General features: G+C 40.6%; 1 protein-coding gene across 7 annotated transcripts in view; it reads left to right on the forward strand.

The window, feature by feature from the left end:
* The first annotated feature begins 997 nt into the window (after positions 1 to 997).
* The window catches only part of Tasor (transcription activation suppressor), a 65,922-nt gene continuing 41,511 nt past the window's right edge, over positions 998 to 25,408 (forward strand). For 3 of the 7 annotated variants that reach the window (XM_008849293.3, XM_017802269.2, XM_008849295.3), the window contains exons 1-8: positions 1,080 to 1,607; positions 15,770 to 15,915; positions 18,072 to 18,164; positions 19,462 to 19,534; positions 19,955 to 20,046; positions 20,573 to 20,734; positions 22,063 to 22,187; positions 24,927 to 24,958. In XM_008849293.3, coding sequence (XP_008847515.1) covers positions 1,283 to 1,607; positions 15,770 to 15,915; positions 18,072 to 18,164; positions 19,462 to 19,534; positions 19,955 to 20,046; positions 20,573 to 20,734; positions 22,063 to 22,187; positions 24,927 to 24,958 — 1,048 coding nt within the window. In that variant the 5' untranslated portion in view covers positions 1,080 to 1,282. Of the gene's footprint in view, positions 1,608 to 1,653; positions 2,353 to 15,769; positions 15,916 to 18,071; positions 18,165 to 19,461; positions 19,535 to 19,954; positions 20,047 to 20,572; positions 20,735 to 22,062; positions 22,188 to 24,926; positions 24,959 to 25,408 lie in introns of those variants that run through there. The other 4 variants (XM_029554177.1, XM_008849292.3, XM_008849294.3 and 1 more) reach the window with 4 other exon arrangements.

The following is a 25,408-nucleotide window of genomic DNA, read 5'->3' on the forward strand; positions in this document are numbered from 1 at the left end:
AACAAATATCTGGGAATCCCAATCGTGATCCTACTGGTTTGAGATTCTGTGTTTCTTCCTAAAATGCATGAAAGTGCAGGGCTGCTGTGAAGGTTAGGTCTTGGTGCAATGTTTTAAGACCTGACTTCAAGTCACCTCAATTTGTCCAACCACTGGGCAAGCATCTTCAACCGCTTTGACTAATGCCTGGCATATGAAAAGCATCCAGTAATACTGTCTGTATTAATTAAGCGCAGGTTTAATTAGGAAGAAACTTACCCAAAGACACTCCACTTGACTATCAAGTTGCTTTCTTTTAGGTGACACTAACAACTTCGCGTATGTATTTTAAGGATTTTGGTTTTTGGTCTTTTTGCGACAGGGGCTCCTTGTAGTCCCGCTCGGAAAGAGCACCCCCGCCCCCACGACAAAAAAGAAGTCTGCAAAAGTTTTTAAAACACACAGTTACTATAGTGCAAAAAGCCAAAGGGGAAAAATGCCAGAAAGCCAGACCTCTCTGTTCTCCACAACAGATCGTAAACCACATCAAAGGACCTCAGGCATTCCTTCAGCGCTGAGTGACCTTGGAGAAACACGCGCTTAAAGGACTGTGGCACAGGCCCTGCGGCCTCCGCTTTATCTCAAGGAAGGACGCCATTTTCTTATCTTCTTTCTGGACCCAATTTAGGAACACCAGAGAATCTCAAACCCGGCAACGAGCCTGTTTCGGCCCACAGATCTCGTTGAGTCCAGGAGGAGGTCTGGCCCCCAAAGGGGCGACGCCCAGCGCCCGGAAGACCCTGCTGAAGAGCCTCCGGATTCCACAGCGCCGCCTGGGCCCCGCCCAGAAACGCGCAGGGGGTCCAGGCAGGCCCCGGGCGGCCGTGGCGTCGAGAATCTCGCCTAGCCTTGCCATCCCCCTTTTGGCGGGCTCCTGCTCAGCGAGGCTCCGCCCCCCCGCGCGGTCTATCTGCATCCGCGGAGGCGGGCTCTGCGCTCCTATTGGAGGAGAGGCCCTCGAGGCCCCGCCTCCTCCCGGCCCCGACGCGGGCACGTTGGGTGGCGGGGGCTGGTTGAAGAGCTGTCCTGGTTGGGAGCGGCTCTTGGGGTGAGCGGCGCGCTACGAGCTGCTTTGACGTTCCAGAGGTGCCTTTGCGGCGGGAGCGCGGGCCGCGGTCCCGGGGGGGAAGGGGGTGGGTGGGCTGCGCGGAGCTCGGGGCGAGTCCGGCCCCTCCGCCCCTTCCCCCCACGTCCGTCGCCCCTGTGGGCAGAAGCCTCCCGGAGCGCCTCACGCCCGCGCGCGATGGCGACCGCCGCGGACACCCGGGCCTCTTCGACGGACGCCGGCTGGGAGAGCGGCGGCGGCGGCGACGATGAGATGAAGCCGGCGCTTCCGGAGCTTGAGTCCTCCCCACAAAATGGCGGCGGCAGCGGCGGCGGCCTCCCCACCTCGGAGCCCGGTGGCGGGGCGCGGCCGGAGGAGCCCGAGGCTTCCCAAAGTCTCAGCCACGAGCCGCCTCAGGACGCCTCGGAAGCGGCCGGGCTCGCTCTGCCCAAAGGCGTGGAAGAGCCGGAAAGGCCTGTTAGGCGGAACTTTCAGATCCCCAGGAAGAGCAGAGAAAAGAAAGGTGGTGCCTCCCCTCTCCCGCCCCCTCTTTCTCTCTCCCCCTCCATCTTTCATTAGGACTCTCTCTCCTCCCACACCCACCCGAGACACGTAAACACGCACGCACGCGCCAGCCGCCTCCCCTCACTGCCACGGCCGCCCAGCTGCGCTTGGTGCGAGAGGAAAGGGTGGAACCACGCTGCGCTCCCCCTCTCCCCGTGGAAGCTGGACGGAGCTCGGGTCGGAAGCCTGTCCATCAGGCTGCGGCTCCCAGAGAGGAAAGATGGTGCTTGGCGCCGCTCCTTCCCAGCCGCTCCAGGCCGAGAAGCTGATGTGGCCTCCTAAGGATGCTTCTGAGAAGTCGTGCCGGTGGAAATAGCCCGTGCCCGTGGATTCTGGGCCTTTCTCCAAGGCCCTGGCGTTCCGAGGAGCTCACATGCTCTCCGTGTGGAAAGTCTTCAGCTGTGTGTCCACTTGACATTGCCTCGATGTCAGCGTCTCCTCTGATTAGAGATGCTCTCCATTAGTAGATGTGGTCCATGCACACCTCCATCACACCTCATTTCCATGTAGAGGCTTTGAAGCATTAACTAGGTCTATGCAGCTCCCAGCTTAGTATGGCATTTGTTGTCTTAAGAGAATGGGAAGGTAGGTTCTTACGGCGGTGATTTCCCTATGGAAAAAAGAAGTTCGCTTGCGCCCAAGAAACTTGGTCTTGAACGTCAGATCTTAAGAGACCTCCTAGGCTTTGGAAACAGTGTAGACAGGTGAATTGCTTACTTCTTGAAATCTTGGCGCCACCTTGTTGAACTTAACACCGTTTTTTGTTAGAGTAGTTCTTGACTATTAAGTGATTTCGAATATTCTAGATTTGGTTTAAACCCCTCCTTGGCCCACTGCGTGTTTTCGTATTTTCATGGCTTCAGAAGCTTTTTTTTTTTTTTTTTTTTGTCATTTGACTCTCCGTGAAGATTTAAAATCTTGATGGAAGCACAAGCATATGGGTAACCAGCTCTTTGCACAACTGAGATGAAGTAAAAGAAAGTTCATTTCTGTTTTGTTGACAAAGCCATTGACAAAGAGGACGTTGACCTTTGTCCACTAACCTGAGGACCGTTTCTAGTAATATCTTTAAATGAGTTAATGTAATATTAGGATGTAGAGCAAGACAATTCTTTTGGTATAGGTATATGACCGTAATTGAAACAGAAAGTTAGGTGCCCATCCCCAGTGGCCAGTTGCTAGAGGATAGCTTGGAAGGACAATCTGATTATTACTGGGGGTTGGGGGCGGGTGACCTTTTTCTTTGCAACTTGTATCAAGCCTTTTGAAGTCTTAGATTTTAAGTGACTAAGCATGTGGACAAACCACCCATTTTTATTTGTTTGAATACATTTTGTTAGGTCCAGAAAGTTGGTTTAGAATCCCTTAGAATTTGGTTTGAAATAATGGCAAAGCAGCATGTGTCTTTTTTTAAATGGCAAATCCAGAAGTTGCTCGAAAGTGACTTCATCTGAGACTACTAAAAGTGGAATGGGGAATTAGAAAATAAACGCTAGCTGTTTTTCCCTGGGGTCTGATATACTCCTTGAGGAATGCTTATATTTTCCATTTTTGCCTAGAGATAAAATTATTACCCTGTAGTAAGGTGTGGTGGCGTGCATGCCTTTAATCCTAGCATTCGGGAGGCAGAGGCAGGTGGATCTCTGTGAGTTCGAGGCCAGCCTGGTCTACATAGTGAGTTCCAGGACAGCTTTTGCTACAGGGAGACCCTGTCTCAAAAAGACCAAAAGAAAAAAAAAAAATTACTCTGTAAGGGAAGTTGTAGTTAAAACATGGTGGTGGACTTTTCATGTTTACTGAAAATGAATAATTTTTAATACTAAATATATGCTGAGCAGCAGTTCAAATAGTGCAACAGTGAGCAAAATAGATCTAAAAAAAACCCCAAAATAGTTTGAGAAAGGATCTCTTATGTTGCCCTGGCCTTGAACTTGAAATACTCCTGCCTCATCCTCCCTGGCCTTGAACTTGAAATACTCCTGCCTCAGCCTCCCTAGTAGCTGGAAATCCAGGCAAATGCCACCATACTTGCCTTTATTTAATATAGAGCTTTTAAGTATTAAGTAAGAAACTATTCCGCTACCATTGGTTTTTTTTTTTTCCCCTAGAGATAGGGTCTCCAGCTGGGCCAGAATCCAGAAATCTGCCTGCCTGTCTGCTGAGTGCTGGGATTGAAGACTTTGCCCAGCCCACTACCACCAATTCTATCTTTAGTTGAGACGAGTTAGGTTTTAATTACAAAAAAATACTTGGTAAGTGTAGAACTATTTTTCCACACTACGTAAGGCTTTTAATGAGCAGTGGAGACCAAGTAGTTTGAAAAAAGAAAACTTGATCAGAAACAGTGCAAGCCTTGTTCCTTTCATAAGTCAACATCATCACTTGCAAGGCTTGAAAGGTGTGTCAGTATGTTTAGGATTTGGCTTGGTCTCATACCTGGAATATGAGACTTTTTTGTAGATAGGTCTTGAATTTTTCAGTATCAAAATTATTGTTGGATTCATATTCTGATATAGACCTTTACTTGACTTTTTCCAGTGAAATTCAAAATTAGGATGTTAATTTTTTTTAATTTAGAGGTAAATACTGTGTGGTATAAATTTGTTGACTTAGAAAGGGGTGTGTGTGTGAGTGAGAGAGTGAGTGAGACAGGGCCTTTCTATATAGTCCATGCTGACCTCGACTATGACCTCATGCTGTCTCCTAAGTGCTGGGATTATAGGCCTGTGCTACTTTACCTTGCCTAGCTCTAGAAAATTCTTTTTTGATAATAGCATGACATCTAAATACTGCCATTCATTTGAGTAATAATGCTGGTGCAAACATAATGGCACTTATAGATTGAGATTGTAGGCATTGTTCTGAACACTATATTAACTAAATCTCAAGAAGCCTTTGTGGCTTCACATTTAACAGATAAGAAAACTGAAGTTCTGAGAAGTAACTTGTTACTAAACTTGGATATGGTAGAGATGGTGTTTGAGCATAAGTATAGACTAAGAGCTACTCAGCTGTGTAGTAAGAGTATTCTTTAAATAATGTAAAATTTATTTTTATTTAGGGAAGAGGATTGTATTTTGGCTCACAGTTTGAGGGTACAGACCATCATGGCAGCAAAGTCATAGCAGAAGCTTGGCAGCTGATCACATTGCACCTGCAGTCAGGAAGCAGACAAAGAGACAACTATTGTTTTTGAGACAGGATCTCCCTGTGTAGCCCAGGCTGGTCTCAGACTCAAAGTGGGGATACTCTTGTCTCTGCCTTCTTAGTGTTGAATTTTCAGGCTTATACTAACTACCATGCCTGACTATATAATTTTTTTTTTATTTTTTTGGTATTTTTTGAGACAGGGTCTCCCCATAGCCCCATCTGGCCTAGAACTTGATACATAGACCAGGCCAGTCTTGAACTCACAGAGATCCTCCTGCCTCTGTCTCCCAAGTACTAGGATTAAAGGCTGGTACCATGGCACCTGGCTTGAGATTATATTTTCTATTGACTAGAATATTACATATTTTACCTTTTTTTTTTGAAGGCAGAACAGTTGTAGGTTTATTAAGGAAAGGTAAGAAAGAACTCTGAAGAGTGGGAGGAGTTCCAAGAGAGGAACACCCATATTTTACTTGTTTTGATATGGGTTGTAATAAGTTTATTTATTTATTTGTTTTTTTGTCTTTTTGAGACAGGGTCTCCTCATAGCCCCAGCTGTCCTGGAACTCACAAAGATCCACCTGCCTCTGCCTCCCAAGTGCTAGGAGGGTTGTAATAATTTATTGGTTGGGCTGTTTTCAATAGAATAAAGAGGCACTATCCTTTCACTTAAAAGTTAGAGAATTGCATTGACTAGTAAATGTATCATTATCCTGTATTCTACATCTAATATATCATAAAAAGTAAATTGAAATTGATAGTTGAATTTGATGAAGTATTTCCTCCCCAAGGTTCTGGTCTGGAGCAGTGATGATGTACTTTCTAGAACATGTTTATAGGGCACAAGGAAGTCTCAAAAAATAACTACTATCATGAACTACTTTTTTTTTTTTTGATCTTTTTTGAGACAGGGTCTCCCTGGAGCCCCAGCTGTCCTGGAACTTACTATGTAGACCAGGCTGGCCTTGAACTCACAGAGATCCGCCTGCTTCTGCCTCCTGAGTGCTGGGCTTAAAGGCGTGTGCCACCACTCCCAGCCATGAACTACTTTTAAGTTTAGGATTTGGGAGAGCTGTATAGCTAAGTTTCCATCCTAGCCCCCATCTTTTCCCATACAATTTTTAGTTGTCTTTTGTTTTGAAACAGGGTCTCATGTAGCCCAGAGTGGTCCTGCCTCTTCAACTTTCCAGTTGCTGAGATTGTACCTGACTCTACAGTTGTCTCTTTGAGCCATGGTGTTTCAGTAGTTGGATATGGAAGACTGGGTTTTGAAAACAATAAATCTGTATACATAGAAGTAAACCTGAAAAGAAATTTCATATTTATATTGGCTTACATTGATTTCTGCCAGTGTATTAATTACTAATTCTCCATTATGTTCAGCTTTGTTGGATGTAGAAATGAAACACATTAAAATATTGTCAAGTAGTAATTTTTTAGTTAGAAAAGTCTTTTAAAAAGTAATTGTGAACAAGCTGGGTATGGTGGCACATGCCTTTAATTCCAGCAATCGGGAGGCAGAGGCTGGCTGATCTCTGAGTTCCAGGCCAGCCTGGCCTACATAGCAAGTTCCAGGCCACCTGGGGCTACAGGGAGACCCTATCTCAAAAAGAGCCGGGCATGGTGGCACACGCCTGTAATCTCAGGGCTTGGGAAGCAGAGGCAGAGGCAGGTGGATCTCTGTGAGTTCAAGGCCAGCCTGGTCTACACATTGAGTTCCAGGACAGCTGGGGCTACAGGGAGACCCTGTCTCAAAAGGGGGGAAAAAAAAAAAGGTCAAAAAACCCCCCAAATAATAATAATTATGAACAAATAGTCATTGTATGATGATAATTGGGACCAGTAGATCTCAGTTGTGGACTCAGAATTACAGACCACCTTTGGTCACCAGCTGGCCTTGCTAATTTCTTCTTTGTAGCACAGGCTGGCTCTTGCCCCTCTCCAGGTTTTTTTTTTTTTTTTATTAGCATATATTATACTTAAAAATGGGTTTCATTATGACATTTTCATACATGAACATACTATCAGATTCATTCATTCCCTCTTGTTCCCTTTCCACTCTTGCTAATCCTTTTCCTTTTTCTAACTAGCTTGCCGTGTGTGTGTGTGTGTGTGTGTGTGTGTGTGTGGTGTCATGGGCACCTTACCAGTCAGTGTCTGTACCACTGATGACAATGTCTCTTCCTCTCTCAACAATCATTATGTATAAATCTTCAGAAAGGGATGGAGCCTTAGAAGGCCTTCCTCTTTTAATGATAGGATATTGGCCTTCCCAGTGTTATTCAGTTAATCATCTTATGAATTGAAGAGTACAACCATGCCATGTCCAGAAGTCAGCATTCCACCCCCCCCTTCTGCCCCTTACTCCTCAGTGTTTGCTGAACTTTGGAGGGAGTGATAATAGATGTTTCACTTATGGCTGAGCATTCATTGTTCATTTATCTTCAGTACTTTGCTTATCAGTCGCTGAAGCCACCCACTGCAAAACAAAGCTGCTCTGGCGAAAGCTCACGGTAACATTGTTCTGTGGGCTGGCCTTGAACTTTTGATGCTCCTGCCTCAGCCTCCGAAATGCTGAGATTATAGGCATATGCCACCACATACAGCTTGTGTCCCTTTTTTGGGTTTATACTTGTGAGGCCAGGAATGGAATCCATGGCTTCATGCATACTGGGCAAGTGCTCTACTACTGAGATATAGCGCAGCCCCATCTGTGAACTAGTTAAATTTAAATCAGAAAACTATAATTCTTACTATCCATATATGTACATACAAGAAGATCTGAACTAGCACAAAATAAGTAGGTAAAGTTAATGGACAAAAGTGTCTTTAAAATTTTCATTATGCATGTATGTATTTTGTCTTTTTGAGATAGGGTCACCCTTGTAGTGCCAGCTGGCCTGGAACAGTGTAGACCAGCTTGACCTCAATCTCACAGTGATCCATCTGCCTCTGCCTCTCCAGTGGTAGGGTTAAAGGCATGTGGTACCAGGCCTGCAAAAGTATGTCCTTTTGATTAAGGAACAAAAGCTACTGATGTTGTGACCTAGGTTTTGTGTCCATTAACTGCTTAAAACATTCTTTTTAAAATATTTTTTATATATATATTTTTTAATTTTATGTGTATGTGTGTATTGCCTGTGTGTAGGTAAGTGTACCCATGTGTACAATGCCTGCAGAGGACAGAAGAGGCTGTTGGATTGCCTGGAACTGGAGTTTTACACAGTTGTTAGCTGCCAAGTAGGTGCTGGGATTCAAACATGGGTCTTCTGCAAGAACAGTGTTCTTAACCGCTGAGCCATCTTTCCAGTCCCGAACATGAGTTCTTTTTTGTGCTTGGTACTAAGGATTGAACCCAGGACCTTGTGCATGTTTGGCAAGCATTCAACCACTGACTTCTGTCACCAGCCTTTATGTTTCATTTTGAGACTTGGTCTCACTAAGTTGTCCAAACTGGTCCTGAAATCACTCTGTATCCGAAGCTGACCTGGAAGTTGGGGTCATCCTACTTTAGCATTCTGAATAGCTAAGGTTATAGGCCTGTGCTACCAGGCCCAGCTGTAAACTTAATTCTTGACTGTTTATCTCTAGTAGGGTTTTGTTGTGTTTTTGAGACACGGTCTCAATGTGTAGCCTAGATTGGCCATAAACTCAGTCCTTCTGCGTCAGCCTGACTTGTGCTATGATTATAGGTATGTACTGCATACCTGGCCTAAACTGTGCATGCGCGTGCGTGAGAGAGAGAATATAACTGGCAATCAAGAGACTTGAATTCTAATTCTGATTTTTTTTTTTCCTCCCTTGCTTTTTGAGACCTGGTGTCACGATAAAGGCGAGACTGACCTTGAACTCCTTGTACCTCAGATTGGTCTCAAACTTGCTACCATCCTACCTCAGCCTCTGAGTGCTGGGATTACAGTTAGGCGCCACCACACCTGGCTGTAGTTGTGATTTTGTAATACTATCAGTTTCCACATCTGAATTATCTCCAGATTCCTTCTAGATGTGTGTTCTTTGGTCTCATAAGATATCAGTTTGTCAATAGAGAAACTTTGATAAGCAATCAGCTCAGTTATCTTTCTGACATGGTTTTAGTGGGATTTAGGCAATTTTTTTTCTTGATGTGTGAAATAACTTAAATTGCTTCTATTAACTTTATTAACTTTTTTTTTTTTTTTTTTTTTTGGTATTTTTGAGAACAGGGTCTTCCTGTAGCCCCAGCTGGCCTTGATTTCAGCCTCCATCTCCAGATATTTTGTGTGTATGAGTGTATTGCATCATGTGTGTGAGTGCACCTGTGTCAAGTGCAATGCTGTGGAGGTCAGAAGAGGGCTTCAGATTCCCCTGGAACTGGAGTTAAGGATCATTCGTTGCTGCCATGTGGGTGCTGGGAATTGAACCCGGGTCCTCTGCAAGGTTTTGAAATCTTTAACAATAGAGTATAATTATTTTATTTAATTAGTGATTGTTGGAAGATGAAGGAAATGATAATTGTCATCTAACTAGTGAATCCATTTGAAATGATGCAGTTATTTCTTTTCCATTTGCAAGATTTTTTTTTTTTCCTACTGGTAGTCATTTTGGACATGCTTGGCATACCTGTATAGAATATTGCTTTAGAACAAATTGGAAACATTACTTTTTGAGGAAAATTTGTTAATTTATGCAAATTCACATTTGGTTGACTTTTTTTTTGGTCTTCTTGAGACAGGGTCTCCTGTAGCACCAGCTGGCCTGGAACTCACTGTGTAGACCAGGCTGGCCTTGAACTCACAGAGATCCACCAGCCTCTGCCTCCTAAGAGCTGGGACTAAAGGTGTGTGCCACCACACACGGCCCACATTTGACTGACTTTTTAAATAATTATTTTTATTTTATGTGTATCAGTGTATTGCCTCTGTGTGTGTGTGTGTATATATAAGTGCACCCATATTGTGCAGTGCCCACAGAGGTCATTGGATCCCCTGGAGCTAGAATTATTGTTAGCTACCATGTAGATGTTGGAAATCTAACCTAACCTGGGTCCTCTGCAAGAGCAGTCAGTGCTCTCCACTGCTCAGCCATCTCTCCAGCCCCCTAGATTGACTTTTTTTTGCTCATGATTAGATTGGTGGAAATAGTGTTGGCAACTTAGCCAAGGAAAATAACTTCTATGTAGATTTTAGGAGATATTTGACATAAAAATGTTGAATTAGCCGGGCGTGGTAGCACACGCCTTTAGTCCTAGCACTCGGGAGGCAGAGGCAGGCGGATCTCTGTGAGTTCAAAGCCAGCCTGGTCTACGTAGTAAGTTCCAGGACAGCTGGGGCTACAGGGAGACCCTGTCTCAAAAAGACTAAAAAAAAAATGTTGAATTAGTCTACATTTCCACAAAAATTTAAATTGAGATGATTTATTTCTCTGTGCTTTTTTTGTTTCATATATTTGCGAATGAATCTTTATTGTGAGTTTGTTTTGAGCCAGGGCCTCAGTGTTATCCCAAAGCCTAGGGTGGCTTTGACCTTAGATTAATCCTGCCTCAGCCTCTTGAATGTTGGGATTATAAGTGTGTACCGCCATGCCCAGCTAGCAAGACCCTGCTCTGCCTTTTTATTTTTTTTATTTTTTTGCACTGCTGGGAATTGAACCTAGAGCTTTGTGCGTGCTAGGGGAAGTGCTTTACCACTAAATCTTAATTTAAAATGACACTCCTAAGCATTGGATTTTAAGATGACTATCATGTTGGTAGTTGAAGATTATGTCTGTACAATATAGAATTGTCTTGTGGCTTCTGTGAGAACAAAAGCCAGTGAGTAGCAAGTATGGTATTTAATTTTTGCTCCAAAAGCTGTGCTGGGTACTGTAGAGAACATTTGTTCTGTCTGCCAGTCCTCCTGAGTTTTGTAACTCAGTGTTCTAGTTTAGTTGTGATACAGTGACTACTTTTTAGTTGAATTTAATTAGGAAGTGAATTTCCTACTGTATGCACCTGAATCTAAATACTAAATCTCTTCTTTATTCAAACCAGACATAACACCCTACTATCAACAGTGTCTGCTGGGTTGGAACTGTAGCAAGTGGGCCATGTGGTCCTGTTTCTGTCCTAAGCCATCTTGATGTTGGTATAATGGCTTGAGTGTAACATATTCATTGACTTAAGCATGTGATCCATGCTTTTATAGTGATTTAGTTTTTGAAGACAAAAATAAATTTTTATAAAAATATTTTTATAAGAATTGTTGAGGTTAGGCAGGGTGTGGTAATACACACCTTTAATCTCAGCAGAGGCAGGTTTATCTCTTGAGTTCAAGGCCAGCCTGGTCTATGAATTGGGTTCCAGGGCTAGCTGGGGCTACAGGGAGACCCTGTCTCAAAAAGACCAAAAAAAAAAAAGAGACTTGTTGAGGTTATTAGACCACACTAGATAGTTGATTTAGTGTTTTTTAGGGGGAGGATTTCATTTTTAATTATGTGGGTATGAACATGTGAGTGCAGGTGTCTCCAGGCCAGAGGCCTCAGATACCCCCTGAAGCTAGAATAACAGGAAATTGTGAACCACCTGAAATGGATGCTGGGGATCTAACTTGCACTTCCTCTGGAAGAGCAGGAAGTGCTCCTAACTGCTGTGCCATCTCTTTAGCCCCAGTTGATTTAGTGTTTTAAAAGTTTGGCTCAGTGGTTACACTTGGTATGCAAGCCTGAGCACCTGAGTACAAATCCTCAGATACCGCAGTGGAAGGAGAGAAGCGGTTCCTGAAAATTGTTCTCTAACTTTGGCATGTCTGTGTCTGTGTGCCATCCCCCAGGTTGAACCAAATTGAAATTGTGGTGGCACGTGTCTGTTCTAGCACTTGGGAGCCTGAAGCAAGATTTTGAGTTTGAGGTTAGCCTCAGGTACACACAGTAAGACCCTGTCTCAAAGATGGAAGAAAATAAAGTGGGATTCTGTAGAACAGTGAGGACACAAAGAATAAAAAAATTAATTGTCGAGGCTGGAGAGATGGCTCAGCGGTTAAGAACACTGGTTGTTCTTGCAGAGGACCCAGGTTCGAATCCCAGTACCCACATGGCAGCTAACAGCTGTCCGTAACTCCAGTTCCAGGCAATCCAACAGCCTCTTCTGTCCTCTGCAGGCATTGTACAACGCGGGTGCACTTACCTACATGCAGGCAATGCACACATACACATAAAATAAAAATAATAAAATTAAAAAAAAAAAAAGTGGCCCGGCATGGTGGTGCATGCCTTTAATCCCAGCACTTGGGAGGCAGAGGCAGGTGGATCTCTGTGAGTTCAAGGCTAGCCTGGTCTACATAGTGAGTTCTAGAACAGCTGGGGCTACAGGGAGACTGTCTCAAAAAGACCAAAAAAAAAAAAGCTTAATTGTCTTAAGTTTTCACCAGTTGCTTTGTTTGCTTAGCACTTTTTTCTGTATATTGTCTTACGTATGACATGTGGAATATAATGGTCATTAAGAGAACTGGAGTTTCCAATTTTTAAGTTTTATATGTGCGAGTGTTTTGCCTGCATATATGTAAGTACACTGTGTGCATGCATTGCCTGCAGAGGCCAGAAGAGGGCATCCGATCCCCAGGAAGTGGAGTTAATGCATAATTATTAGCCACCAACCGTATGGATGCTGGTAATCAAACCTGGATCCTCTGTAAGAGCAGCCAGTGCTCTTTACTGCTGAGCCATCTCTCCAGCCCTGGAGTTTTCCATTTTGCAATGAGAGAACTATGCTGTTGCTTAAGTTACATAGCATCTTCCAGAAAGCCAGTGAGTAGCAAGTATGGTATTCAATTTTTGCTCCAAAACCCTACAACTTTTTTTTTTTTTCATTACTGAGGATTGCATCTAGGATTTGAAAGAACCCAGGCAGGTGTTCTACCACTGAGGTATGTCACCAGTCCTCTCTTTACTCTCTTCCATGCCATCCTGGAACTTGCTCTGTAGCTCAGATAGACCTTAAACACTGGGCACTCCTGCCTTAGCCTCCTGTGTAGCTGGGATTAGAGGCTTATGCTGCTTGGTTTGGCTCAGAGTATTGCATTTTAATATTTGGTAGTGAAATGTTCTACTTTATATTGATAATAAAGCTATTTCAGTGTAGCATATTCAATATTACTAAAGGGAAAGAGCCATTTTATTTTATAGGCACATTGACTAGAATATTTTGCTGCTTTTTTGCTTTTAATTGAATTTTTGAGATTTTCATACAATATAATTAGATAGTATTTAGAGCCCCTCCCATAGTCACACCTCCCCTTATTGCCCCCTCCCAATTTAATGTACCCTAATATATATACTTATGTATGTATACATGTATACATATACACAAATATACATAAGACCTGTAGAGTCTAATTTGTGTCCCCAAAATGTCCTTCAGTGTACAGTAGTGTACAGTGTACAATGTACTCCATCTATTGTAACATGGTTAACCTATCAAGAGTCCCATCCTTGAAAGAGATGGTCTCTCCACCTTCCAGTAGCCTGGTTGCCAAAATTTCCTTAGATTGGGTTGGGGTTTCTTACCTACTACCCCCTATCTGTGCTTGGATTTTGTCTAGTTTGAGCTTGCATGGAACTTAAACATGCTGTCACCTTTGCTGTGAGTTCATATGAGTAAATGACCAGCTATATCTGTAAAACTCTTTCCTTGTGGTCATCCACAAGGAACTCTTTTTGCTCCCTCCTCAATAATGATCCCTGAGCCTTGATATAAGTGTCCTATTAGGGGATAAGCATTCTGCAGCCTCTTGTTCTCTGCACATTGACCAGTTGTGGGTTTCTGTGTTAATCATCATCTGCTACATAAGGAAACTTCCTTGGTGAGAGTTGAGAGATGCATGTATCTATGGGTATAACAATGTCATTAGGAGTAAGGTTAATAATAATAACTGTTTAGTAGAGAACTAGTATTAGGCTGTCCTATATGTCCCATGACCTGTCTAGCCTCAGGTTCCTAAGCCTGATATCAGTGTCAGGTATGGGCTCCTTCTATGAAGCCAACCTTAAATCCAATTAGAGGGTGTTTGGTTGCTCACATAATACTTCTGCCACCATTGCACCAGTATCTTGCCAATCCATTTGTAGTTCACAGGATTCACAGCTAGGTAAAGGTGATGATTATTTTTTCCTTCGGGTAGCGTGCCCAGCACCTTCCAGCACTATGAACACATAGCCAATAGAGATGAGGCTCTGAAGTCATCACCAGCTTGATTTCTCCTTGTTTGTTCTATAGCTCATGTATGTAGTGTCTTCAGCAATAGAGTCTTTGGAAGTTCTGGTGGGCCACCAAGAGCAGGCGTAATGACCAATACTGTTTGAGGGTCCATGGTACCTTTGAGCCACAGCCTCTAGAAGAGAGTCCTTTAGCATTAAGGGTTTTTTTTTTTTTTTTTTTTTTAAATATAAGAAGCTTCTGTTGTAGATTTCCATATGACTTTTTCTTTTATTTTTTAAATTTTATTTTAATTTTATGTGTATGCATGTATTGCCTGCATGTAGGTAAGCGCACCCATGTCATGCAATACCTGCAGAGGTCAGAAGAGGCTGTCGGATCCCCTGGGACTGGAGTTATGGACAGTTGTTAGCTGCCATGTGGGTGCTGGGATTTGAACCCGAGTCTTAACCATTGAGCCATCTTTCCAGCCCCATCCATATGGCTTTTTCTAAAGGCCTTTAACGTTACTTATCCCTCCCCATACTCCCATCTTGCCCTGTCCTCTCAGTCCCCACCCCATTTAACTCTTCTTACTCTTAATGTTCCCCTTTTCCCCTTTGTCACTACATTCTGCCAGCCCTCCCAGGAAGGCCTCCCCCAATGAGCATTTATTAGGTTCTTGATCTGTCTGGATTTTCAATTTGCATCTAAGATTTAAAGCTAGCATCCAGCTATGAGAGAGAATATGCTTTTTTGCTTTTTTTGGATACAGGCTGACCTGGACTTCGCTTTGTAGACCAGACTGTTCTTAAACTTACAAGAATTCTCCTGCCTCTGCTGTCCAAGTATTGAGATTACAAGCATGAGCCACCATGCTGGATTTCTAAAATATTTTGTTTATGGTGTAATTGTTTAGTTTTCTGAGCTACCAAAGTCTTAAACATGTTTTCTGTATAACAGAATAGGAATCGAGACAAGTTGGTTACATGTATAGGTTTCTTTCTTTTTCTTTTGTTTTTTGTATTTTTTAAAAATATTTTATTTATTATTTTTATTTTATGTGTATGAGTGTATTGCCTGCATGTATGTGAGTGCACCCATATCATGCTATGCTGCGGAAGTCAGAAGAGGGCATCAGATTCCCCTGGAACTGGAGTTAAGGGCAGTTCATAGCCACCATGTGGATGCTGGGAATCGTACCAGGGTCCTCTGCAAGAACAAGGTCAGAAGAATGGTTCATGGCCGCCATGTGGATGATGGGAATTGAATCTGGGTCCTCTGCAAGAGCAGTCAGTGCGCTTAACCTCAGGCCATCTCTCCAGCCCCTGTGTGTTTTTTTTTTTTTTTTTTTTTTTTGTGGGGTGTGTGTGTGTGTGTGTGTGTGTGTGTGTGTGTGTGTGTGTGTGTGTGTTCATAGGACCAGGCTGGCCTCAAACTCACAAAGATCCTCCTGCCTCTGCCTCCCAAGTGCTGGGATTAAGGGCGTGCGCCACCACGCCTGGCCAGCCCATTTTTTTTGTATTTTAAGACAGGGTCTCCCTGTAGCTCCACCTGGCCTGGAACTCACTATGTAGACCAGGCTGGCCTCTGTCTCACAGAGATCCACCTGCATTTACCTTTGCTTCTTGAATCTTGGAATTAAAGGCATGTGCCACCACATGTGTCTTCAGTGAGTTTTAATAGGTATCTTTTGCATGTCCCAAAGTAGCCTTTGATGCCTTTTGTTCATTTTTAAGTTAGATTTAAAAACTCCAAATATAGGAAAACATACATTTATGATAGAATGATCTTACAGTTAACTTTTTTTTTTTTTTAATTTTTAGCACTTTTCCAGCCATTGACTCCAGGCTCTCGAGAATTTGAAGATGTTTTAAATATTCTTCATTCATCTTACCTTGAACCATCCTCCGTAGCAAATTTTAACTACAGACGAGCTTGCTTGATACACAATGACCTTTTGGAAAAGGAGGTATGATTTAAGTTGTATTTTTTGTAATATTTTTAGAACAAATTAACAGCTTGGAGGGGGAAGTCCTTTAAGCCAACCTAGCAAAGTGTGATGTTTAAGGATGGTGTCTTTTCTTTTGAGGACTGGGGATTGAACCCAGATGAACACACATGCTACTAAGTAAGTACACTACTCCTGAGGTATATCTCCACCCCTAAATGTATCTCTTTTTCCTAAACGTTATTGCTATAGTACTGTGTTCATGTTTTCTCAATAATGTGTAGTTATGTAAAATTTTGACACTTAAGTCGTTAAGCATGTAGCTTAATGAGGACTACCTAATTATAAATTCACAGTAAAGTTTTTTCCTGTGTTTTGCACATACCTAAATTAGAAGATTAGGAAATGAAGTATGTGTGATTTATTAGGATATGATTTTTTTTTTTTTTTTTGGGTCTTTTTGAGAGTTTCCCTGTAGCCCCAGCTGGCGTGGAACTCACTATGTAGACTAGGCTGGCCTTGAACTCACAGAGATCTGCCTGCCTCTGCCTCCCGAGTGCTGGGATTAAAGGTGTGCGCTACCACACCTGGCGTGATCATTTTTTATAAAATTACTTGGCTGGATTGTTAATACTAGTGAAAATTCTACTTCAATATTCTTTGAATGTAATATAGGAAAAGCCAGCATGTGTAATTCTGAGATAACACTTGGAATTTTAGAAATATTTGACATGGATTTATTTTTAGTGGATGTGAACTATTTATAAGTTTATATAAATTAAGAGACATGGAGCTGGAGATTTGGTCATTGGTTAAGAGCACTGACTGCTCTTGCAGAGGTCCTGGAACTCTAGTTCCAGGGGAATCTGAAGCCTTCTTCTGACCCCTGTGGCATTGCATGACAAGGGTGCACTCACACACATGCAGGCAACCATACACATAAAATAATAAAAATAATAAAATACTAAAAAAAATAAATTAAGAGACATTAATGTTATCAGTTCCTAGAGAAAATAAAATTTTTGGTGGTTTGATATGGTTTCATGGTATGCTAGAAATTCCTTGTTAATTTTATATGAAAATTTCATTTGAAGTTGTATGTTTGAAGAGCTGGCCTGAATACTAATATAAAATGTTAGCTATTCTACAGTTTATGGATATTTGCTTGACTCCGAAAGTAGGCCAGCAGTTTAGATTACTAATGTAAAATGTTAGATAATCTGCAGTTTGAATAGATATTTGTTTGAATCTAAAAGTAAATCCAGCCAAGCGAGGTGGTGCCTACCTTTAATCCTAGCACTTAGAAGGCAAAAGCAGGTGAATCTCTGTGAGTTCAAGGCCAGCCTGGTGTCTACAAAGATGAGTTCCAAGCCAGCTGGGGCTAAGGGAGACCCTGTCTCAAAAAGACCAAAAAAAAAAAAAAAAAAAATAGGGGCTGGAGAGATGGCTCAGCGGCTAAGAATACTAGTTGTTCTTGCAGAACACCTGGGTTCGAATCCCAGCACCCACGTCGCAGCTAAGAACTGTCTATAACTCCAGTCCCAGGGGATCTGACAGCCTCTTCTGACCTCTGCAGGCATTGCACGACACAGGTGCACTTACCTACATGCAGGCAATACATGCATACACATAAAATAAAAACAAACAAACAAAAAAAATTAACCCCCCCCCCAGCAGTTTAGATTACTTGAACAGAGTAGAACATTTTCCTCCCTGTTATGACAGAGTTCATAGTTGGTCATTCAACAGATCTTTTTGTTTTTGAGGCAGGGTCTCATTCTGTAGCATAAGCTGCCCTATATATTCAGGAGATTTTCCTGCTGTAGGCTCTGGAGTTTGCATTACAGGTGTTTGCCACCATGTCTGGCTTAAATAGACATTAAATCACCTAGCATATGCAATGCACTATGTTAAATGAAAGATACAAAGATAGCAGTATCATGAATTTCTATTTGAGGGAATTGGGGAGATGATAGAATTTTAAATAGAGATTCAGCTAAAATACAATATATAGGGAATTAAAACAGGGAGAAATAAAATTGAAAATTGAACAGCAGAAGGCATAGGGAAAGAAAGATTTCTATTTTCGTAGGCTTGGAATTTCTTGGAAAAATTCTTTAACTCATAAATTGAGTGAAAATCATATGTTAAGTAGTTATAGATTTGATTTCATTTAGTTTACAGAAAAGAGAAGAGAACTGAAGTTTGATGGTCGTTTAGATAAGGAACTTTCAGAATCCTATGCATTTCTCATGGTTGATCGATATCAGGTGAGAATCAGAATCGTTTCCTTTCTAAGTCATTAATTTCACAATTATTTAACTGCATTTGATAAGGATAAGGTAACTTTCTGTTTTTATTAGTTTATATGGGTGAGTGTGTGTGCTCTGAGGTCAGAGGACAAATTTTAGGAGTCAGCCCCCCCGTGGGTCCTGGAGATTGAGCTTGGGTTGTCATGCTTGGTGGCAGGTGCTTCTACCAAATGGCCCTCGTTTTTACTTTATTTTATTTATTTTATTTATTTACTTTATTTATTTGAGCTAAAGTCTGTGTAGTTTGTTTGTTTATTTATTTGAGCTAAAGTCTGACTGTGTAGCCCTGGTTGCCTACACAAGGTTTTGCTATGTAGACTAGGTTGGCCTTGAACTTAGGGCATCTTTCTGCTAGCCACCTGAGATTACAAGCATACACTATAACTTAACTTATTTATGTGTATGAGTGTATTGCCTGCATGTATGTAACTGAACCCATGTTGTGCAGTGCTTGCAGAGGGCAGAAGAGAGTTTTGGATACCCCGGAACTGGAGTTACGGATGGTTGTTAGCCACCATGTGGATGCTAGGAATTGAACCTGGGTCTTCTGCAAGAGCAGCCAGTGTTCTTAACTGCTGAGCTATTTCTCCAGTTCCCCTCCGCCTCCATTTTTAAAAAAATCACAAATAGAGGAAATTATTTGAGGAGCAATTTGAAATTATTTTATAATTTCTTTTTCAGGTTGTTTTTCTGACCAGTTATATTTTCTTCCCTCTAGAATATGCTTGATAAAGCATTTCCCTTTATGAAAACACGATTGTCTTATATAATATGTTTTATGTATTCTTCTAGCCATTTTCCCCATTTTAATTAAAAGTGGTGATGGTAGCTGGGTGTGGTGGCATACACCTTGGATCCCAGGTGTCAGGAGGCAGAGGCAGGCAGATCTCTGTGAGTTCAAGGACAGACTGGTCTACATAGTTCCAGGCCAGCCCCACTACAGGGAGACCCTGTCTCAAAAAGACCGAAAAAAAAATAGGGTGATGTTAACTTTCTCTTTAAATATTTGCTGGTCTTAATTTGCTCTATAAATGGGTGATCATATTTGTGAGAGGCACAGGTAGTATAAATAAGATGAACTTCTGATAAGATTATCTTGGAAGTTTAAGCCAGTTCCACATTGATACTTAGTCATTAACTGAAACTTCTATAACGTAGTATATGTATAGCTTGAAAGATTACATTTTATTTAAAATAAATTTGCAAATTGCTTTTACTTACTATGATTTCAAATTGAAGTGTTTTGTTTACTTAGGTTCAAAGCATATGTGAAAAAGGATTGCAGGTGGGCCAGTCCAAAATAACTATTCTTGGCAGTCCTTCCATGGGTAATGTTTTTTTTGTTTTTCATTTTTACCTACCTACCATTAAAGTTGCCATTTAAAAATACCTCATGCAATTTTGATGTAGTCATAATTCACTCTTTATGCTTTGGAAAAGGAGACTGGTCTTAGGTTCTGAAGTGTAACACTTTTTTTGTTTTGTTTTTTATTTTGCATACTTCTAATTGATCAAAGGTTATGTGTTTTATTCTAGTCCAAATGATTTTGAAAATATTAATTTTATGTTTTACTTAGGTTAAATATCCAATATCTCTGCTGTCAGGTTAAATATCCACTATTTCTGCTGTCTACTGCTTTTTAAAATTGTCATACTTCCTATCTCTTATTATTGATGATAAATATTTGGATTTTTTTTGTATATTCAAACCTACTTGTTCAAATTGAAATTATCTTTCTCTCTATTAGGTATCTATCTTTCTAGGTATGCAGATTTGTTACAGGCTAATCCTTTGGAAGCTGGAGCAGTGGGCGATGTTGTTATTTTTAAAATAATGAAGGTAATTTCAACTTTTATGTGCACATATCAAAGACAATATTTAATTTGGATTTTAATTTTAACTGATGCCAAGTCTTTAGGAGTTTGATTAAACGTCTACAATTGGTAGAATATAGAGAGCATACTTTACATTCAGAGAAAAATTGGTTTATTTTCTAACTTTAAAAAAAAATTAAGTTTATTTGGTTTGTATATGTGTGGGCACATGTGCTACAGCATGGAAGTCAGAAAACAATTTTCAGGAGTTCATTCTCTCATTCCACCATGTGGGTCCCAGAAATTGAACTCAGATTATCAGGCTTGGTGGCAAGCACTTTTACTTGCTGAACCATCTTGCTGGCCCTTATTTGCCATCTTTGATCTTAGCTAATCATACAAACTGTTTTCCAAAGGAAAGAATGAAGAGAGGAATGTATTGGTAATGTAAATAGGAGTGTCGTGGATAGAATTTCTCTTTACTTGTTATGTTCTGTATATTTAAAAAAAAATAGTGTTTAAATGGACACAAAATGTTTTCTTTATCTTAGGGTAAAATCAAAAGTATATATGACACTGTGAGTGTAAAAAGCTTGGAACCTATGCTAAATAGAAATGCTTTGGATCCTACACCAAAGCATGAATGCCATGTGTCAAAGAATGCCAGTAGAATTACATCCCTTTTGGCTTACAGAGCCTATGAGCTTACTCAGGTACGTACTTGGGTCCTTTTAATGTTAAAGATTTATATTTTTATGTCTATAGGAGTACATGCACCTATGCACAAGTGAAGGCCAGAAAAGGGTATCAAATATCTTCAAGTTGAAGTTACGGACATTTTCAAAATGCCTCTCTGGCTTGTTTTGTGGGTACTAGGATCCAACCTCTGGTCCTCATGATGGTGCAGTAAGTGCTTTTAACAGATGAGCCTTCTCTCCAGTTCTACCTAATTGTGAAATCTGTGCTGTGCCTTTTGAGACCTTAGAAAAATCCTTTTGGTGAATACAATACCACTCATTTTTCAAAGTAAAATTCAAGCTCCTTGAGTATCTTAGATTTAAAAGAATGCAAAGTTAATCTTTAAGCCTTATAAGATATATAGAAAAATACATATTTTCCTTTTAAAAATACAGTTTTGGGGCCTAGAGAGATGGTCAGTGGTTAACAGCACTGACTGCTCTTGCAGAGAACCTGGGTTCGATTCCCAGCTCCCACATGGCAGCTAACTCCTTAATTCCAGTCCAGAGAATCTGATGCCCTCTTCTCTCTTCCTTGGGCATTGCTTGACACGAGTACAGTTACATACATGCAGACAATACATTCATACACATAAAATAAAAATAAGTAAACAATAAAAATACAGTTTTAAATTTTCCTTTATATATATAAAATTTTTTTTTTTAAAAAAATGTGTATGCGTGTATTGCCTGCATGTAGGTAAGTGCACCTGTGTCGTGCAATGCCTGCAGAAGTCAGAAGAGGCTGTTGGATCCCCTGGGACTGGAGTTACGAACAGCTGTTAGCTGCCATGTGGATGCTGGGATTGGAACCCAGGTCTTCTGCAAGAACATTCAGTGTTCTTAACTGTTGCGCCATCTCTCCAGCCGCAATTTTTCTTTATTTTTTTTAATTAATTTGTTTTTCTTGTGTATGTGTTCTTTGCCTACACATATGTAAGTATACCATGTGTGTTCAATGCTTGTGAGACTAGAAGAGGACATAGGATTTGGTGGAACTGGAGTTACGAATAGTTGATGGATGTTAGCTGGCATATAGATGCTGGGAATGAACCCTATCTGCAAGATTAGCTAATGCTCTTATATGCTGAACTGTCTGTCCAGCTTCTCATTTTGTTGTTTTTGTTTTGGAGACAGGGTCTCACTATGTAGCCCCAGCTGGCCTGGAACTTGATATGTAGACTATCCTGGCTTAGAACTCAGAGAGATCTCTGTCAAAAGTACTTGGTGTTATTTTTGTAATCAGTATATTCTCCTCTACTACTTGCCTATTTAAAAATGAATTTTTTATTTTCTTATTTTAGTATTATTTCTATGAGTATGGCTTTGATGAACTAAGGCGAAGACCAAGGCATGTTTGTCCATATGCAGTTGTGTCTTTTACTTACAAAGATGATATACAGTCTCCGAAGTTTTTATCTTCATTGAGGTAAGACAAGTTTTACACACTATTCAGAGTAATGGCACAGAGACTACCACTGCCCTCTTCCAACATTTTTTGATAACAACTAGATGTTTTAGTGTTTTTGATACTTTCTAATAGGTCATTGTGAAGGAGAGACCATAAAATTTGCTTAAATTTACCCAGCTAAGTTGCTTTTCTTACTGATATTGTGGGTGTGGATAGTTTAATAAATGCAGTGTTTTGCCTGCATATAGGTAAGTGCAGTGCCCATGAGAGGTCAAAAGAGGGTGTCAGATAATCTTGAAACTGGTATTACAGATGTTTGTTAGCCCCCATGTGGCTGCTGGAACAGAGTCTGGGTCTTCTGCAAGAGCAGCCAGCGCTTTTAAACACTGAGCCATCTCTAGCTCCAATAAATGCGGGGTTTGTTTTTTGTGTTTTTGTTTTTGGTCTTTTTGAGATGGCCTCCCTGTAGCCCCAGCTGACCTGGAACTCACTATGTAGACCAGACTGGCCTCGAACTCACAGAGATCCGTGCCTCTGCTTCCCAGAGTGCTGGGATTAAAGGTGTACACTACCACGCCTGGCAATAAATGCAGTTTTTAAAAGTAGAATTGTAACTGGGTGTTGTGGTCTATCCCTGTATTCACTCTCAGCACTTGGGAAATTGAGGTCTGCTTGTCTGTGTGGCACATTTGAAACTGTCTTTGCTATGTTAAGAGACCTTGTTTCCACTCAAACAGAAAATCTGTACATTTAACTCTCTGAAATACTGAGAACTGTTAGGGGCTGGAGAGATGGCTCAGTGGTTAAGAGCACTAGCTATTCTTGCAGAGGACTCGGATTCGGTTCCCAGCACCCACACAGTGGCTAGCCAACTGTCCATAACTCCGCTTTCAGGGGATCTGATGCCTTCTGACTTCCATGGGCATTGTATGGCATGGGCACACTTATATACATGAAGGCAATACACTCACACACATCAAATAAAAATAGTAAATAAAAATAAAATAAGAATGCCTAAGTGTCACACTAGATATTTAACTGGTTTGGGGCATCTTTTATAAAAGTTCTCAATTTTCTTTAATATTTTATTTATTTTACGTTTATGAGTGTATTGCCTGCTTGTAAGTGTACCCATGAAAGTCAGAAGAGGGCATTGGATCCCCTGGAACTGGAGTTATGGACAGTTGCTAGCCCTCTATGTGGGTGCTGGGAACTGAACCCAGGTCCGCTGCAAAAGCAGGTCAGTGGTCCTAACCACTGAGCTCTCTCTCCAGCCCTAGCATTCCTTTTTATTTTTTATTTTTTTAAAATTTCAAGAGATTCTGATATTCCGCCAGTATTTATTTAGTAGTATTGATTTCTAAGAAGCTGTAATATTAAGTGACCAGGTACAAAGAATTTACCTCCCTTTCTTGACTATACAGGGATTACAGAGAATGTTTCATTTAACTAAGTAAATTTAGAGATTAGGTGGTGTGGTCAAATGGGTATTTATTTTTACTTTGCATTCCTATACTTATTTAAAAGTAACTTTTGAAACTGTTTTATAAAGTCACATATGAAAGATGTGCTTTTTTTTTTTTTGTCAGTGAATAAACCCTAAAAACTTCCAAATTCAGAGGTACCTATTCATGTAATAAGAGATAAAAGTGACCCTGATGTTTTGTTTTGTTTTGTTTTGTTTTTAAGTCCATGATATTGGATGTCTTTTTCTTCACAACACTTAAAATGATTATCACTTGGTAATTACCGGGTAAATTACCTGTTGGATAGTGCCTTTCTTCCTTTAGATTGTAATTGCTTGAAATGTGGGATTGTGTCCAGTTTATCCTTAGAATCCTGATACCTGGAATTGTGCATGGTAAAAGCTAAGACCTTAGAGTTAAATATTCAGTGATGAATATATGTTTATATAGGGACCTTTTTTCTATTATTTCCAAAATAAAGTAGTTGACGGAGGTATTAATGGACTTGTCTCTGTTAATTGGTACTTTTTGGAATAAAAAATAGCTCGTTATAAATTTGGGCAAATACTAGAAGAAAGTAAATTATTTTTAAGTAGAATTAGACTTACTATTTTGTAATGAGGAAGCTGGAGAGATGGTTCAGTAGTTAGGAGCACTGGTAGCTTTTGGATCAGTTGGCACTATTACATGATAGCTAAACCATTCATATACCAGTTCAGAGGATCCTATAGCCTCTTCTGACCCTCGTAGGCATTGTGTGCGTATGGTGCGTTTACTTCATACATGTACAAATAAGTAATTCAAAGAATTTTGTAATGAGTACTTTGTTACTACTTGGGAGATTTTTATTGTTGTTTTTTTTGTGTAGTATTCCATTTAGAATAGCACTTAAGAGGGCCGGAGAGATGGCTCAGCGATTAAGAGCACTGGTTATTGTAGAGGACCTGGGTCTGAATACCAGCACCCACACCGCGATAACAATGGTCCATGACTCCAGTTCAGGGGATCTGATGCCCTTTTCTGACCTCCATGGGCATTGCACAACACAGGTATACTTACATGCAGGCAATATACTCATGCACACAAAAATATTAAAATAGCACTTACGGATTGGTATTATAGCTCAGTATAGACTGCTCATCTTGCATGTGTAAATGGAATGGTATTTGATCCTCAGCAGTGGAAAAATAGAACCAAAAACCAGTCAGTATATCAAGGTCCTAAATGTTAATTTTCATGTTGTTACCAATCAGTAATATTTTTCTTTTCTTTTTAAAAAAATTATTTGTAGATCTAACAGCTTTAATGCAGATAGAAACATAGGTAAGATTCTTGTTTTTTTTTCTGTAAGTTGAAAGAATATGTATATATAGTAAAAGATTTAATATGTTCAAGTGTTTTGTGTTATTTTCATAATGAACAAAAATCTGTGTATCTGAAAAAGCAGATGAACCCTGTTATAATGTAGTATCAATATTTGATCAATTGAACATAAGGTCTCCTTTTAGAAGATACTGTTGCTTTCCAAGATCAGTATTTTTAATATTTTAATTGAAAAAGTAATGATAAATCTGGTTTCACTGCACTTTAAAAGTTTAAAAAACATTAGATTTAGATAACAAAAATTTAAAAGAACATTATCTTTAAGTTTCTTGATCACAGAAAGTAACCACATGAAATACAGGAGACATTAACCAAGTTTAATAGTCTCCTTTTGGCCAATAAGGGTATGGTCTTTTTATTCCTTAGCTGTCTGATGTGGACATTTAGATA

This window comes from Nannospalax galili, unplaced genomic scaffold (assembly GCF_000622305.1).
Source record: "Nannospalax galili isolate Female #2095 unplaced genomic scaffold, S.galili_v1.0 scaffold505, whole genome shotgun sequence".
Lineage (NCBI taxonomy): Eukaryota > Metazoa > Chordata > Mammalia > Rodentia > Spalacidae > Nannospalax > Nannospalax galili.